This window comes from Pelecanus crispus, chromosome 12 (genome assembly GCF_030463565.1).
Source record: "Pelecanus crispus isolate bPelCri1 chromosome 12, bPelCri1.pri, whole genome shotgun sequence".
NCBI classification, from domain to species: domain Eukaryota; kingdom Metazoa; phylum Chordata; class Aves; order Pelecaniformes; family Pelecanidae; genus Pelecanus; species Pelecanus crispus.
The window spans coordinates 16,572,433-16,591,379 of NC_134654.1; the positions used below are offsets into that span (position 1 = coordinate 16,572,433).

At 44.3% G+C, this 18,947-nt stretch overlaps 1 protein-coding gene across 1 annotated transcript in view; it reads right to left on the minus strand.

The window, feature by feature from the left end:
- SHISA6 (shisa family member 6) overlaps window positions 1-18,947 on the minus strand; it is a 280,377-nt gene that overhangs the window by 247,442 nt on the left and 13,988 nt on the right. Inside the window, exon 2 of the mRNA XM_075720227.1 lies at window positions 16,469-16,629. Coding sequence (XP_075576342.1) covers window positions 16,469-16,629 — 161 coding nt within the window. The remainder of the gene's footprint in view (window positions 1-16,468; window positions 16,630-18,947) is intronic.

An 18,947-nucleotide genomic window follows, 5' to 3' on the forward strand; every position in this document is an offset into this window, starting at 1 on the left:
TTTCACATTCCTAGCATCATCTCTAAAGCCTTTCTAAAGACAAGCATTGCCACCTTCCACTCACCTTACACAAAGGCTGATTAAATGGTTAGACTTCAGAGTAACTCAGCAGCTCTCCTTTAAAAACCCTTGAGTCAATATTGTCTAGTCCAGATTACTTTTTACCATTTCATTGATAAGATTTTATAAAAAACTTCACTGATTCTTCAGTTTTACAGAGATCATCAGAAATAGCCCCTACACTGCATGTGGAAATATCCTGTCCTCCCCCACTACAGATATTAGCAGTGCAAAGATTAAAATATCAGTGGTTTTGTCTTCCTTGAGTACCCTCATAATTTGAAGATACACATTGCCATAATTTTCTAGCAATCTCTGCCTAAGAATTTTCCCTTCTTTAGATCAAGACATCAGATTACACAAGTAAAAAGATAACATTTTTCTGTTGCAAAATCTCCTTTCATCTAGCACAGGGGAGATTCCTGAAGCACACATAATACTTGTCTGGGAGAGAGAGCTCCCTCAATTTTAGCTTTGTCCTAAAAACTAAGGGCAATCCCAGATTTGAGCCTCTGCAACTCTGGTAGTAGGAAGGAACTTGTTTTCTTTTAAAATCTATTTCTTTAGATATAATAAAGGAATTGACATAATTCGCCAACAGAAAACCAAGAGAAAAAGCAAAAAGAATCCCCAAACCTATCAAAGCCAGACATTTCATTGCACATGCTTCCTCCTGGGAGAGCAGAAAAATACATGCAAGCCCAAACTGAAGTTAGCTGTGGTCTTTAATGCAATGCTGGAAAGCACATGGACACTCACTTGAGAGGAAGACCGCCCTCCCTTCCCACTTTATCTTTCTCTTGGGGAGGATTCACCTTCTCCAAATGCTTGGTAATGTCTGGACTTTGCCTTATGTCTCCTGCCTACCCCTAAGCTAAGCCAACCTCCCTCACTTAGGCACTTACTCACCGTGTGATACTAGAGGTGCCAAGACATAAGTGCTAGTATGAAAGGAGCCACCCTTTGAATGTAAGCAGTGTGTCCAAGCTGCATGGGGAGCCCAAAAGATGTGAGCTTGGCCATAGCAACATGCCACTGCCACCGTGCTCTGAGACTCTGTCATGCAGCAGGGTGCCATTACAGACCCCAGTACGCTCTGTAGGGGGTCGGATGGAGGGGAATCTGGGAGGGCTCATGGAAGATTAGTGCTTGTGCCAGCCCCCATCTCCTGGTTTCTTGCCATTGGTGCCTTTAGAAGCAGGGCAGAGGAGTTTTTCCTAATTGAAAGTGCCCCAGAAAAGCCTGAGTCCCTGATTTATGAAGGGCAGTGCAATTAGCCTCATAAACAATTCAAGAATGTAAATCAGGAAAGCTGGCTGGCAGCAGACAGTGAAACATTAATGATCTTACAGCTGCTCAAAGGTAAATATTTCATTAGCTCCACCAAGTATCATTCTGACAATTATGTTAAACTGATGTTCACAGGTGTCACTCTGCAACTTAAAACAACACTGGGACCATGTCTGTGCAAGCAGAACTAAATCCCCCCCTGGTGACTGGGCAGTTGAGGTCTGTCAGCTCCTAAAGAAGTGCATACGCCTGTGAGCCTGGACACACGTGGACGTGTGTGCACAGTATGACAGTAGAAGGGCAAGAACAGGAGTTCAGTTTGTACTTCTGTTAAGAAACCAGCACTCCCTGAGCTGCCACAGGATCTCCCTGAGTGCCAAGGGCAGGAAAGGAGATATTCACATTGAACTCATGAACACTAAAGAAGTCCAAGCATGGGAGGACCAAATGTCTCAAGATCATTAGGTTCTCCTACAGAGAAGGAACGAGATCTACAGTGCAGAACCCTTGCTCTTCTGGTTACCAAATTGCATAACTTGAAGGAGGAGGGCCCTGATAATTTTCTCAGTTGCTCACTCTCCAGATCAACCATGCTGATCACTGGTACTGGCGCTCATCACTTTCCCTGCCTCAGGCACTTGTATTCCTTGCTCTCCAGTCATATAGACCCTGAACCTGCCAGGTGTTCAGCATGGTGCTCACCCCCACGAGATCCTGGCTGAAGATTTTGGGGATCCTGCACAAAATGTTGATTTTTTGCATTGCATCCATCAAAAATATATTTAGAGAAACAGAGACAGGCAGAAAGAGGATCTGACACAATAGCACTTAAGGAAGTAGCAGTGAAATGTAGAATGCACAAAAGGGGGGTGAAGAGGCATGTAGAAAGAACTTGATTAGATAAGCACTATTAGAAGTGTGCCAGGGCTGAAAAGCCATGGTGTATAGTCAGGAGTGATTGACAGAAATGTTTTTTCCAGGACTCTTGGCTAAAAGAAAGCAGAACTTGAATCCTGGTACAGGTTGTCCAACTGGACACTGCAGGCGTACCAGGGAGTCTGCAGCAGTAACACCACTGGGAAATGAGGCACAAAAAGCTGTGTGCTCTTCAGAAGAGGCAGAAAGAAGGGAATAAGTGGCACTGAATGCCAGGTGGGGAGAGAAAATTCAGTTTGACAACTTGGATAGAACAAAGTCTGCTCAAATCAATAAAAAATGCTAGCCCGGATTTAAAAAAAAAAAAAAAGTCTGCTCAAAGTCCATGGGTGAAATAATTATGGGGAAGATGTTAGAAAGGAGGTTACCATAGGACCTGAAGATTGCTGCAAACCTGTGCAGTAGGACACAGGTTTCAATGGAAATCTTTGTAATGTTCTCAGTCATATACCACTGAGAAGTGTGTCATTGTGGGAGAGCTTAACTCTCACCTCCAGACCAAAGAAATAATACCACTGCTAACAGGAAAGCCCAGTTATTTCTGGATGCAACAGCTCACACATTTTTCCATCAGTCAGGAGGCCCAACAGAGGTTATGCTGCCTGGGACTGGGCCTTGGTTGCATAATGCAGACCTTCCAAAAAGACTCCAGCTAGAATATAAGTGTAACTTGACTTCAGAGAACAGAAAGATAAACCAGGGAGACAGTCTCGGACATCAGTGGACTAAAGTTCCCAGAATCTGAATGTTGGAAAACCTAGAATTTCCTCAAATCTTGACACTAAAACTATCAAACCAAACTAGACTGTAGGTCTTGGCTGGGACAAATCTCCCATGATACTCTCCAAAACCAAGGTTTGTCCCTATTTTAGATGTGTGACTCTTTGCCTCATACAAAAAGTCTGGGATCCTTGGAGAAGCGACTGCTCTTTGGTTGGGAAATTGCAACTATATTTGTAGAAGACTCTTGAGGGATGCTTTGCTGCTGCTTTTCCCTGTATCTCCAGACAGAAGCAGTGGTGAGTTTCACAGGCTGGCTCTGAACAAACCAGCCGCATCAGCCACACCAGCAGCTACAGAGCTGCAGGACTTAGGGTTGGGGGGCAACTACCTGCCCTTTCCAGCCATGGGAAGACAGCACTTTTTTCCTTTTTTGTCAGTCAAGAACTTATTGCCCTACTCAGATGGGAGGGATCCAGCTTCAGCACCTGCCAGCTACCTGTGGGCAAAGCCTCACAGGGTCCACAGGGTATCTGCAGGGGATATGAGAGCTAGTGTTGGCTTTTCAGGGCTGGCACAAGGCACTGTCCTGGGTTGCTGACATTCTCCTGAAGGACAGGGTGATCTCTCATTTGATCTCATAGATGTCAAGTGACAGCCATAGTGCTATACAGTCACTCTTTTGCATGTCAGATGGTATCACAACAACTCATGACAACTTGTCTAACCCCTGACTACAGCTCTCCCACCTATGAGTCATGAGAACAGCGTTGATCAGAACCCATACTTATCTACCTGAATCCTTTGAAGGACAAACCCAATCAGAACTATGTTAGGCAAAGTGAGAGTGGAGGCAAGTAGAGAGGTAAGTGGAGTCATTACTGCAGCTCGTAGTGTTGCCCTCTGCCACAGCAGGGGGACTGAGAACAAAAAAGAAAGGACAGTAAGGTAGGTGTGACAGGAAGGCTCCTCTTCCACTTTAGCTCCTCCAGCTATGTCATGCCCAAAGTCCACTGGGGTCATTCCTGTGCCTCTTAGGTGATCATCAAGGAGGATGACTCACACACAGCAAGTAGCCTCAGAAGAGAGAGGACATCAGCTGACTCTGTGCTGCATGGTTCTGCCAGTGCCAGGCACTGAAGTGATGCAATCAGAGAAGTCAGAAACCTGGAAACTTGGAATAAGAACCTCTGAGATCCACAATGACCAACCCCAAGGCAGCAGCGGGACACTTCAGAGATGGAGGTAGTTGGAGCTACCTGACTGTAGCCTGTGCATTAAGAGCCCTTTCAACTTCCCCTCCCCCACCCTGCTTCTTGATCACTGAATATATTAATATTTAAGTAAGGTTTAATAGAAAAACTTGTTCTGCAGAGCTGTGCAACCTGGATGCCACATTCGCTGTCTATGACATCAGGCGGCATGCAGCACTTCAGTTTGCTCAATGCTGCTCTTAAACTACAGCATGGACACATCTCCACACCTTTCTTGCATCCTCCAGTCATCACAAAGACTAATTCTGTGCAGAGTTCCCCAAAGACCCTTCCTATAAGGGCCATAGCACTGCTTGCTACAAGGAAGATGGGATGTATAGGTACTGGAATTTTGAATGCAGTTGCCTATGTGAACACTGCAGGGATCTGGCACATTTTCCTGGGAATGACTGGGATTTCAGGTCCCTCTGGTAAGCATGATATAGGCAGTAGAACTGCACCCTGCCCATGGAGCCTGCTGAGAAATGCTTTCTCAGTAGCAAAAGCTGTGGATCCAGGAAGGAGAGGTGTGAAATGAAAAGAAGTGTCACAGAGGCTGCATTACTACAGTTGAGAGACATTGGGTAAAAATCCACAGATTCAAGAAGTAATATTTATCTTACTGCCTTTTCAGAGGCATCATTCGAAGCATTGGGGCACCACTCTGTGACTGCAAGCAACTGAACATCTTGCATGGGGTTTGTTTTAGGGAGCAACAGTTATCCACAGAAGTGATTTAACACTAGAAGATAGAGGTGTTGGCACAGCTGACAAACCAGGGACAGATCTGAGGAGAGAGCTGCAAAAGGTCATCCACATATATTAGAATTATTTTCCTGAGGTTTTGATAAGATGTGAACTACGTTGTTTGTTAATGTTGCAGTACAGAACGTTGTCCCAAGCCCAGGAGAGTCAGAAGGAATCTTCCCGTTAAATTCTCTGATTGTAAGTGAGATTGTGACAGATGCACTGCCTTTTCCTTCCTCCTCAAATATTTTAAATCAGACAGAAAGAGTAGTTAGAGTTGTTCTTTTATGGAGGAAGGCATCGTTCCTTCTTAGGTATGCTCATATAAGTAGCCACACGGTAGTCTTTTCAGGTACCTGCAACAAATAAGATGGTCTGAGGGCAATAAAGCTTCAGAGGAGAGGAAGTGAGGCAAGACCCATTAAATTCTCAAGCTACACACACACCTGCACCAATGATAAAAGCTGTTTGCAGTCAACAATAAAAGCTGTCTTCAGATCTTCAACATGAGCCAAACCTTCCTGCCATCTTTCAATCTAGAAAAAAAATCTTGCTGAAAGCCACCAGAAAACACCCCTGGCATACAGCAGAAGGTGGGAATACCATGGAGATATGAGCATTGTGAAGGAGAAGCCAAGCTGACTCATGTAGAAAATCACTGCTGAAAGAAATAGGAAGGCAGCCCTGCAGACTCTTCCTCAACCCTTTGCTCTGGCCAAGCAGAGCCTGAGACAAGACAATAAGAGAGAACTGGCTAAGCCTTTTAGGATTTAGGTGGCTACAACATAACACTAATCAGCTAGGTTTTCAGAGACTTGGGCAATATATTCTGCTGGTAAATGTTCCCACTTCTGCTAGCCAGGATCTTGCAGGTCCTCTGAAAGCTACACATCTGGATGTCAGATGAGCTATTCATTACATACTCAAGGGCCGATTCATAAAAAGTTAACCATGACTTCCCCATTATCACCTTTATTCTCATACATCTGCAAGCTGAGCAGGTAGTTTGCCATAGCAAGGCTACAAGAGTTACTTATAGCTTTGCAAAGCCTGTGTGCCACTGCTCTTCATGGAGGCTGTGGCCAGTGGTCAGCTGTGGAGTTTACTGCTCCTGGTGATAATGCTAGGAATAAAGTAGTGAACCTTTATTTCAGTACATTTTTGTGTAATTTTAAAGTCAGCAATGTTAACTGGGCAGCAAAGAAAGGAACCTGATGGTAATGAAAGCAGAGCATAGATTGAATTGCAGTATTTGGGCAGGGGTCCAACAAGAGGGGAAGGTAAGTTTACTGATTATGGCACATTCTTAATGGAGTATTGCTTCCAGTTCTTCACCTCCATTTACACTTCTATAGAGCGTGATAGGATCAGCAATCATGAAATGGAGGAAGCTCAACACGTAGAGATTTCATTCTTCACAATGTCAAAAGCAACTTGTTGCAATACTTTCTGGAGGCCAATTTAATTGTTGTCAATACCAGTTGCAAACTGGCTTTAACATTTTAAATTGATGTTTTCTGTAAACTGCTCTGACTAATGGAAGAAAACATTGTGTTTCTGCCTTTCATCTGAAGATCTAATGCATTTTACAAACAATAATTGATCTAACAAGACACATAGAGGCAAGCGGCAAGAAGAAAACCTACTACACAAATGATTTTACCCTTCCACAGCAACCAGTAGAGCTGCAGAATGGTACAGGACACAACAGCTGGTTAGACAGTGGGCTTAGCTGTTTTTTTCCCAAATGAAATTCCTGAGCAGCTTAAAACTAAAATACTTTAACTGCAGGCAGAATTGTTTTGATTGTAAAATGCCACCATGGTGTCAAATTTGTGTTCTGGAAAATCCCAAACCTGCTGGCCTGAACCTCAGCACACTTCATCTCAAAGTGCATGTAGCCTTGAAGGTACTGATAGTCAATCCCAGTTGGATGCCAAGTTTCCAGAGCATCTAAGCACAGGCTCTCCTGCATGCTTGCTCACAGGCAACCTCTAAAACTCCTACTCAAGTCTACAGTTACACGGGACACAGCTCAGTGGTTACAAATTCAGCACTGCCCAAACAGGATAATCATTCTCAGCCCTGCTCCTGATTGCACTCCTATGTTTCATCATATGACCTCTTCCTGAGCTGATTTTGCTGGGTTAATGAGTTAAACTGGCTGCTGGAAGAATGTGACAGCACCAGAATCAGCGTAGAGGGCAGAGGCCATGGCAGAGGATGTGAGAAGAGGATTGAGACCTCTGCTTCAATGGCAGAAGAGCTATTAGGCTGACTCAACTGCCCATGAAACTGGAACTTGAGAGGAAGAATGGGCAAGCTTGCGGGTTCAAATCAAGACACAGGTCAGGACTCAAATCGAAACCTAGCCAGGAACATGACTCCCCTTTCCTACTGCACCCTCAAGACCCAGGTGACATGCTGCCCTCCCATTGATGGGGTTGGGGCTGAGCTTTGTGTTCTCCCCCACCCAACCCCCCAGCATTGTTTCCCAGGTGCCCCCAGAGGACCTGAGCCTGGGCAGCTGGTGAGTGCTGAGATGGCAAGGCAACAGCTTCAGCTCAGACACCCAGTGCTCATCAGGGAAAGAAGTATTTCCCAGTCCTGCCCTTTCTCACAGCACTCCAAATTCCCCAGAATACATGTGCCAGATACCTCTGCTCCCGATCCTTTCCCAGATCTGGAGGGGGAGGACAGTGCACAGGGTGAGGGGAACCACCTGGTTTAAACGTATTTCTTTCCTGTCACCCACAATGTAGACTTTGTAGCATGAGCAATATGGGATGAGGCCATGAGCTGGCCTCCCCCCTTAGGTGTTTTGCTCCAAAACTGTTTCTATCTCTGCTTTTGTATGTTTTGAGAACAGTATTTCTTTGCCATTCCCAATCCAGCTGTACAGATTCAGGAACTGGGAAAGCATCCAAATGTATCAGGTTGGACCTCCTACACACACACAATCTCCATCCTCTGTAACTCCTTCTCACTGCTCCTGGTCAGTGTTACTGTGACTCTCTTGCATCCATCAGCCCCACTTCACAGGAGCTCACAATCCCATCAGCCCTGGGATTTGCTCTTAAACCGAGCAATTCTTACAAATATTGAAGCCCAGTTCTGGGAAGGAGGCCCACGTGCTCCCATTCCTTTGTGTTTGCAGCAAGCAGGCTGAGTGTTGCAGCACATGCCCCCAGCCACTCTGTCCCTTGCAATGTGCAGGTCCCTGGCTGGTTACACACCTGCATTAGACTCCCAGAATTTTTCCACATTAATGCTTCTTCTCCACTGCGGCACAGTGCCAGAAAAGCCCTCTTCAATTAATTTCCACATTCTCCATGTGTTTTGTTGTATTGTTTTCAACAGGTTGAGTTTCACTGTAAGGCTTTGTTTCAAAGTAAATCTATATGCTTAATCCTCTCTCCTGCTCACAACTTGCATTAGTCTCTCTTAAAAAAAAAAAAAAAAAAAAAAGCTGTTACCATAGTAACCTACAGTTTCTAGATATTGCTGTGGGTGATAAGCGCTGCCGTGCCTGGCCTTGTGACTCTGGGACTGCACCCTGTTGAATGAATGCTAAATTTTAGCAGTCACCTGATATTTATCCTGTAGCCCTGATTGTTGCTACTCTGGCATGGCTATGTGGTTCATGTGAGTATCAAGACATTATATTTATACATGCATGTATAAACACACACTCCACCTACCCATTTTTTCCCCCACAACAGTCAGACATTTTTTTCCTTTTTTAAATTTTTTTTCAAATTTGTCACTTGTTAGCTGTTTTGATACATGAAACCCTGACATCAGTCATGGGAGTATTTGAACGTGAGGCACAAGAAACTGTTGCAATGTCACTTTTTATTCTCCAGTAAGTTCACTGGTAAATATATTTGCAGTAGGGATATTTTGTTGTCTCATGTGTCTTGTTAGTGGGGCATAGTTTTCCCAAAGGTTCTTTTTCACAAACTGCCCTAAAACTTTACAGCTCAGTAAAACACTCAGGAGACCAGAATAAATCAATATCGAGAGGCAGAAGTAGGTGCAGCCCCAGTCTCACCAAGGGAAGGAGGAGGCTGGCTGGCTCAGGAGATCCCCCTCAGGGGATCACAGGCTGTACTTGTCATTATTACTGGGTATGCATGTGTTAAACCCTTACGGCTGCTCACAATTGAATATCCCCACAGCACCAGGTCCTCACCTCTGGCAGCAACAGAAGAGGGAGGTTGGATGTCCAAAACAGTAAGATTAAGAAAGGATAAGCAAAAAAATATTTAACAGTTAAAAAGATCCATTTGCAGTCAGGGCAATTAAGCTCATTGCATTGTAGTTCATTCACCTGACTTTCCAACCCATCCCTTCTCCTGTGTTTCTTGGATTACAAGTACTTTGGGACAAAGTCTTTGTTTTCCAATGCAAGTGTAAAAGCTGTTGCTTGCTGTTAGGATACAGGATTGAAGGAGTCAGGTCCGTGCCCATGTGAAGACGCAGGAGGAAGCATCCCTGTGCATTCAGAGAAGGACTAAAGCACACGCTGCAGCACACATCCCCTCTGAGAGGTGCCGACCTGAAGGGAAAGTGGTGGTCCCAGGGCAAAACTGCTCTCTTGGTACCTGGGCAAAGTGCATAAATTACTCAGGGACAGGTATTTACAAAGCTTTAGGCATTTATTTTGAAGTCAAGGGAAGATGTTAACCCAAGTGCCTTTTGAAGCATGGCCCTTAGACTCCCTGTGCTCCATTTCCCCTTCTGTAAAATGGAGACTGGCAATGCCACAGAGAGTGGGAGTTAAAGAGCATCAGCTAGGGTACTAGGGGTAAGTGAATACCTATGATGTCTAACACTGTACAGGCTAACTCAGGTCCTACATAAGTGAGGAACCTTGATCATTCACACCGAAGAACATGGCAGTTAATGTCCTATCTTAGCTGCCCTGCACCAGTTCCAGCAGCATCTACCTCTCCCCACTCTCTGCTGGACTGATCCTCCCTTTTGGCAATGATATTTTGGATGCCAGGACACTGAGTAACTCCTACCCTCAAAATGTTCTGAAACAGAAAAATCTGACATTTTCTGGTGGCTCAGAAAATGTATTAACCCATTTGGGATTTTTCTGGGAGGGAAAGCTGTGGGAAGCATTGGGGCTTACCATAACAGAGGTATGCTTGGAGGAAAAAGTAGTTTGGTGCTGAATCGCCTTATGTTCTACAGATCCTAGAGTTTTCAAAGTTGGTCCTGTTTCTTTCTTTTCAAATGTCAGAACAGCAACAGGAGTATGGAGAAAAGAAAACGTCTGTTCCTGGAACTCTCTGGGTGTTTTCCAAGTGGTTTCCCCAATTCTTCACCTGCCTGCACCTTAACTAGTTTCTCGCAACCGAGCACAGGGGTTGTAAAATGCTACTGCAGGGACTGGGGGATCATTTTACACCTGCATTGTATTCTCCTGAACAGCTGTAAATGACAACACAAACTGTGAAGCAGCAGGGAATTTGAATGCCTTCAACATATATTTCTACACTGATCCTTGGTAAATTAATTCAAAGAGTTGCTGGGGATTTGGGGGGGAAGATATAGAATTCAATGAATGAATAAAGGAAGCAATCTGAAGCAGAAATCAGCTGGAGACTTGGTGGAAAGGAGAGATGGGAGAGGGAGAAGGATGGACAGGGAGAAGGCATATACAACCTAGAGGAAATCTGAGAAGCCAACCACCCTGGCTCACCCTGGTCTTTAGAAAAGGTCCAGGGCCTGTGCTGAACCCACAGCCCAGGGAGAGCAGGCCCAAGTGCAGTGATCTCCTCCCCTAAGCGATTATTAGGATTGAAGTACTCCCCATGCTGCTCTGCCTATATTTGGCTAGAGACATTAGCTACCATTTCCATAAAGATTAAAGGCCTCTCCCGCATTTGTTCATATTCAGAACAAGCTCAGAATATGCCTCTGGGTGGAAGGCACTGCTGAAAACAGCTCTTTGAATACATACATCTCTGGAACATCCTAACTCAAATGGCTTATTAAAAGCCTTCCCCAGATATATCAGGCTAATCAGAGCACTAGCCTGTGTTGTTTGCTGTTTTTGAAGTGGTAATCCTGTCAATAAGCTGTTCTTCACACCTGCAGGTACCTCCATCCCTAGCTCAGGTGAATAGCAGAAGATTTTTCACACTGGAAAATTATCTCTATTTACCCCTGAGATCAGCTTTTCACTGGCACATCTGGAGCTGGTTTCAGACCAGCATATTCTGTTGGTGAGGCAATTTGATATTCTGAGAATTAAGAGGCCAAAAGAACATAAAACTAGGCCAGAGTCTTTTCTCCAGAAAGTACAAAAGAAGAGTCTCGTCATTGCTCTTACAGCCTCCTGAACCTGGAGGTAGTCAGAAGCAGCATGATTCCAGGCACAGATTTCACCTACCTGCCTCATGTTCAAGCAGACAACATCTGGGGACCCTTCACTGCTGAAAGTATGGCACAGTGGCAGCAAGGACATCCTTGTCCTGAACATATTTGGAGACATCCTCCTCTCACATAGCTTCCCACATCAGTCTAATGGTCCTGAGTACCCCTTCTCTCACAGGCTGGCAATACTATCAAGGTGAATTGTATGAAAAAGAGCCAGTGTGGAAGAGCCAGAGAGAATAAAGATCAGTTCAGACCATGTGCTGTCCTGGAGCATCATAGATTAGTACCAGCTGTGAGTCTGGGACATAAGCCTCCCTGACCCATAAGGATTTACCTAAACCAAGCCCATGTCCTATCACTGTGATAGTATGACACTGATTTACACCAGCCATCTGTTTCAAATTCTTACTTGGGGTCTTTTGCGGTTTGGTCTCAGTTTGGAAAACAGTAATGAGATAGATCCCTGTGTGACTGTTAGTCCTGAGCTGGCTACCCCTCTATCACCAAGGCAGTCAGAAAACTCTCATCTGACAATTTCTGCAGGGATTGAATCTTGCAGGTGCTTTGCTCAATGACATTTTGGGATGAAAGCAAACCAACACCTGGCATGTGACTTTCAGAAGGCCTTCAAATATCCAAAGATGGTATTGGAGGTAGTCATGTGAGCTGAGAATCTAGTCTTAATTTTTCCACTAATGCTAATGTCCACCAACACCACTGTCACAGGAACTGCCCTCTTTTCTGACACATCAGTTGACTGTGGACATTGCAGAAGGATTGCCTCTGGCTCAAACTCTGTCTTTTGTGCCAAATGCAGCACCTTCCTGTATGGGAGCACACTGTTGTTTATGCATGATGTTTCCCAAGCCCACAGGAACTATTGACCTTTCTCCCATCTATCCTCATTCCTGCTTATGTTTGCTGGCCATCCACTGAACAAATGAATGGCACTGACCTTCACAGCAGATGTCAGGACAGATAACATGGCCAAGGAGAAAAGATGGGTGAAATGTTGCTGGAGTTTTCCTTCCAGCACCCCTGAAGGTGCTACTGTGATGGAGACATTAAAAATGCCAACAGATAGCTAGATGAGATGGATTTCCTGTAATCTCAGATTCATCATATTTTACCTGTTACTCACAATAGCAAACAGTGAACTAACAAGAGGTCTGTGTGGGCTGGAGGAGCGTTCCTGTCTACAGAGAATGCTGTAGCTCATACTAATTAGGAGGCACACAGCTGGAGAGGTGTGCTCTGACCCAAGCAATCTGTAGGCACAGCTTTCAGTTTTTCTTATCTGCAAAGAGCCTACCACTGCCAAAACAGCAGCACTGTATAAAAGCAATGAACAGAAATGTCAGTGGAAGAGAGAGGGGGTGAAAGGGGAGGTGAACTGTCTGCCCAAAAGGTCATGAGCATGATTCTCAGAAGAAACCAAAAGTGGCAATAATCTCTGGATAGATGCTCTTCAGACACTTGGGATGCTCAAGCTCAGCAGAATCCAGCATGGGAAATGTATTCTGCTTCTGATAAATATAGCCAGCTCCCACACCACCTGGGGAAGGTGGCCATTGTAAAGTATTAGGCTGAAGACTTCTTGAAAACCAGCTGCCTTGTTTGAAGAATGGCAGTTATCTCCATGTCTAGGACAGAGAGACCTATTTCTCTTTTTCCCTTAAACAAACATTAGTTAGACCTGGGTTCTTCTATCTCCAAGCTCAACAGAGATGTACAGACTAAACATAACACCAGGCCCTCCTGTCCTAAGAGAGTCTCCTGCTTAGAGAGTTCTGAAACCACCTGCTCTGAAGTGCCTGGGCAAATGTACTGAGGACTTTGCCTTGGTCTTGAACTCTCTTTCAGGCACCTGTGACAGCTGGAGATAGTGCCCATGGCTTGGTGGACTACCAGAGGAAGTTCTACATTCCCATCTTGTGATCTCCTGCTATGACCATTTGAGGGCTGCCTGAGTGCTTGCAGGAAGGGTAGAAGCTGTCAGCACTCTCCATACTTGCATCAGGAACTGCCAGGCACTACCCAGCAAGTTATGTGCTGCAGGCGTGCCCTCAGCAGCACCTGCACACGCTGCTTTCTTTGGACTCTACTGCTCAGACACAGATCACCTCAATTTGTCACTGTCACCCACAATCATTTTGTTCACTGACACCAAACAAGCCTAATGGAAAAATGAAGCTATGGTTTATTTAGCAAGACTTAAGGGGCACCCTTCTAGTTCTAAATTTGGAAACAAAAGTTCCAAGTAAAACAAACATAAAACTCAATCTCAGCCTATATGTAACAACTATAGTCCTTTCTGATTGCTTAACCTCTCATACCCTGGAGTCCTGAGACAAACCACAGCCAGCAGACCTGATGTTTTTCAGATCCCATTGCAAAACTCTACAGCTGTAGTGTTCTCAAGCCAATTTGCGGCACCAATGAACAGTGCTTTGCCTGGATCCTACTACTACATATTAGTGCCTCTATTTTTTCCCCCAGCTGTCACCCATTCCCCTCTTTTTATTTCTTTTCTTCCTCTCCTCCCCAAAAAACAAGTATTGCTGGTGACCCCTCTTCTACTTCCATACTGGGGCTTACCAGCTTTATTCTAGTTTAACATGCTATAACCCATTCTTGTTTTCCAACTTTTACTTCCCTTCCAACCCAAAGGATTTCAGCATTCACTTATACAATTTCCTGATTACTGCAATAATCTGAAGATTAGCTGAGTAACATGGTATAGTTACAACGGAGCATTGCCCTATTCTGCAAATGAAACAGTATAAAAAAAGTTAACTGTATAGCTGTTTTATGAGCTCATGATCTTTTGTAAGTGATTAGCTTTCTGTCTCATATGATATATGAGGACATGTTAATAATGGAAACAACTGAGCCAGGAACAAGTTCTTTTGGGCAAGCTACAAGAGCAACTTTTCCCTTCCCAGCTTTGGCAAGGACTTGGTGTGACATTCGGTCCAACTGGCTGCCCCAAGGCAGAAGTGATCAATTACCCCTACAGCTGCCAATGGCTGTGGAAGGCTGTGCTGGTAGAAAAGTCCCCCTCCTTTGTAGCTGGGTTTGTGAATATTTTAATTTAGTGGGCTTCTATTGCCTGTGGCTTGCCTGTTTCAGCCCTGACTGAACTTGGACAAACACACAGACAATCAGAAGCTGAATGAACAGACCATCATCTTTAACAGCATGCCTTTTCCTTCTCAGCCGTTTTGCCTTACTCATCTCATGTCCCAGTCCTCAGCAAGGACCAAGTAGACTCCTTACTGGGTGCTGTCACTTTGTAGTGTGACCATTTGTACTAGCACCCTACTTATGATACTTGTGCTCTGGTCCTTGCATCCTTGTGTGCCTCCACTAATGTAGTAGTAAGTCTTAAAAATGTCCATTGCAGCCATCAGCTACGGACAGACACCAGAGAAGAATACTGCAATTAGCGATTCCTCTCACAGACATTCCCATTTGCCTTTTCTCAGACTTAACAGTAACTAAACATGACACCTAATTCAGACTTCCAGTATCCAGCTGGTCTCTTCTGCTACAAGCAAAGAATTTCTTCCGCATCTTCGTTTAGGATTTGCCTGCCCTAACTGACCAACAGGAGCCAATGGGAAGAGACAGGGTGTCTTCAGAAAGGGATTCATCTCATCGTAAGGTTTATGTCAGAGTTGTTCTCTGATGGTGCCTATACCTGTTCACTGGCCATAAACCCTTATTTCTTGTGTTTCTATCATGGGGCAGAATCACATAACCACTTAAGAGCCCATCCCAAGCCCTAGATATGCAAAAGCACCTTCTTTTTCCAGACAACTCACCTCATGTACCACTCTCCAGGCTAACATTTCATTTCACAGGTATAACTCTCTGGCTTACAAAATTCCAGGGTTCCCTGGCCTCTGAGTGAAAATTGGAGAGCAAAGACATTCTTCTTAGTTCTCAGGGAAATTACTTTGTTCCCAGCAGCAGGGGAAGCTTCCAGAGAACATGGTCACCTGGTTCTGTCTCCATAGGGTGATGCGCATTGCAGCAAAACTCTTCTAACAGTCACTGCAATGAGGCAATGGAAACCAGTCACTGCCCTCAGTATTGGGCCCTTTCCACAAAGAGCAGAGCACATCGAGCCCCACAGGCTGTGAAGCAGTCTGAGCTCCTGTTAGCTTCTTTCAGAAGCTTCCCCAGCAGGGACCATTAGCAAAACCTCCTTTGATCACCAGGTGACACAGGTCAGGAAATGTCACCCAGAAACTTTGACATGAAGCTGAATAGCTTGTGACTGAATGAGGGCATATCTTTGAGGAACACATCCAGTTGCAACTGAGAGACGGCAAGTGATGGTAAGTCTACCACATCCCACTTAACAAAGGTGGTCAGCAACCATCAAGACATTGTTTTGACAATTATCAATATATGAAGCATTAAATAAATCAGAACAGTATCTTTACCTAAGAGGCTGGCATCCCTTGTGCTACTGGGGAAATCAAGGCAAAGAGCAGTCAAATGATATGACCAAATTCACCCATCCAGCAGAAGCTGGAAAAAAAATTGCATCTCCCAATACCCAGGCCAATGTTCCTGGAGAACCTCAGGCCAGTGTCTTTAACTTCCTGGGATACCCTGTAGGTCACTTTCCGCACTTTTCTCTCAGCACATGCCTGTAGCTCACCTGACTGAATAAGATGGCCCCAATTACATGGATTTCTTTCTTCTCAGCTGCTGTGTGCAGAGATCCCAACTATGCTTTATAGCAAGTGTGTTTTGTTGGAAATACACAATGTTCTAACCTTAATACAAGCATTTTGGTATAAGCTGAATTTATACCTCACTGATTCTGAATCAAATGCCTAGAGAGAACAGCCATGCTGTTCAGCAAAAACCTTAAAGAATCATCACCTCTGATCCTTGCACTCTGTTTTATCTGATTGACTTTTAATGTAATTTGTTATCCTAATTTTAGGTTTACAAAATCCACTATTGTAAAGTGTGATGTTCTGCTGACTTCTTACACAATACTGGTACAGCCACCTCTGAAGAGAGAGCAGGAAAATAGCACTTACCTGGGTTACTTTTGGAGGTGCGCACAGGGGTGTAATGGTTTTTGGAAGATGTCCTAACTGGGGTGTTTTCTTTGGGGGAGGTATCTATGGCTGAGATAGTCTCTCTTTCACAGTGCGCTATTGGTATTGGTCCCTGCTGCCTTAAGATGTCAGCCAGAGCCCTGGGGAGAGAAAATAGGGAAAAAATGTATTTTCACACAGTATCATAGTTAGAATGGCATTCACTATTCACTTCCACAGTCACTGTGCAAATCCAGCAGCAGTCAGATTTCTGCCATAAACAGAAAACAACAAAAATAACAAAAAAAAAAGGCTTAAAAGCTCAGTTTCTTTTTGTGTGTTTTCTGCATGTATTTACAGGCTTGCCTGGCTATTGTTTATTTTTTCATATGCTTCCACTAATTCATCTCACCCCAGCGTTATGTTCTCTCTCCATCATTTTCCTTGCTGTCAGTGACAGTGCAGATGAACTGTTCTCCATAGCATAAAGCACTAGCTTCATAAAGACTCACCACTGAGCACACCAGAGCCCTAAGACTCAGGCATGTGATCTTCTAAAGGTTACACCAAAACTGCCCTGCCCAAGCCAAACTTTTTTAAGATTGAATCAGATTAGGAGTCTCGTCCCCACACTCCTTAAATCCTTGGTTTTTTTCTGCAAGAAACTCAACACACAGAAGTGGTGGGAGCGGGTTTCTTAAAGGAGAACCAGCAGTCCAGATGAAAAGGATTAAACAATTTTCTTGGGTTAATGTCAACACACCCATTAGCCTACCTTTAGCTTTTTGTCCATTAGAGATTTCTTTAATGGTACTGAGGTCTCTCTGCTCTTCCCCAAGAGAAAGAAATGTCACACAGTTCAGTTGCATCCAATATTTTCCCCTTGGATGAGTGGATACTCAAAGACTTTATTCCTCTGTGAATATCATGGACACAGTGGAACAATTCTAGCGTGAATGCACTGATTTTCTTAGTGCAGCCACAAGCTATCTCTTGAGCCATAGGAAAAGGAGGAAGGGGGTAGCTTGTGTGGATTATAAGGGACAGTGGCATTTTAATGATAGATTTTGAAAGGTTCTTTTCTCTTGGCAGAGGGAATATGCCTAACATCACCTCGGGTACCAAGAAAGATGTAAGAAGGAGAAATTCCTTCATTGCATATTTATGAGAAAGATGCTGGTGTTGCTCATATCTACTAGCATTCCTTAAATGCCATATTTCTGGTCTTTCATATGAGAAATAGTTTGGGACCTGAGTCCCTTCCATTTTCCAAATCATTTCCTCTACAAACTGCTATCCTTGTGCATAATGAATTGTAACACTAATGTGCTCCACAAAAGAAACTCTTGGAAGATCTCAGAAGCTCCAGAAGAGGATTACATTACTTCACAACCACCCTGTACAGAATAAGAATATTTTTAACCTTATTTGACTATTTATTGTTTGTAGAGACAGCAGGCATAGAGGCTATAACCAATCATACGATATGTATACATGCACACATACTGATACATACGGAGTAAAAGGGCTGTCACATGCAGGGACATGAGATCACAGATATTTTTTGTGTGTGTGTGCTAAGATAGGCTCAGAGAGAGGTGAAGGTGGCAGCAATAAGAGATAGCTACTTATCCCTGTCCCAAGTCACGGCTCCTTTTGTTTGCTCCTATGGTTATTCCTCACTGAAGAGGAGGAACTGGTATTTGGTGTTCTCCAAAAGATGCTGAATTCCCATTGATTGACAGAGACCTGTGGGTGCTCACCACCTTTTACAATAATGCCTGAGGTACCTCAAACTGGTCATCAACTTACAGGATGTGTTTGAAATTTTGGCCCCTTGCCCAAGGTTGTATAGGACATGAGTGGCAGAACAAGGACCTGAAGCCAGGGCCTGAGGTGCCTGCATTATATGATACTGCACAGTTCCCTCCTGAGGAGATTCATTCAATGACCAGTAATCGTGATGGCTTTTCTAGGCAAATACCTTCCCACTGCATTACAGATCTTGCTGACTGGGGAGGATGTGGGAAGCTAATGAGGTCCGACTATTTGGCATGAGCATCCAGTACACCCCACTAGAGACAACACATTTTCTCAAGACAGCAGGTTGGCAGAACTGAGTCCTTAGTACATATCTCAAAGATATATTAAGCGTCAGATGACCACTTAATGGTATCTGCAGTACAGAAATGCTAAGAGTCATTTTTCAACCACAGAGATTGTATTAGGACCATTATTTACTAGCCCACAGTGGCTTGGGCTCATTTTGAACACTTGTAGAAGACACTCTTAGTGTCAAGAGTGCAATCACTCAGACTACAGAGGAAGACGACAGTGTGGATAACACTAAAACACTATATACCACTTAGCTTAATATAATAGAGCCAGCTGGACAGGAAAGGTCAGGTTGGGGACTGGTGCACGCTCAGAAGGGGCTGTATGGGACGAGATACACAGAGGCAGTACAAGAAACTCAAAG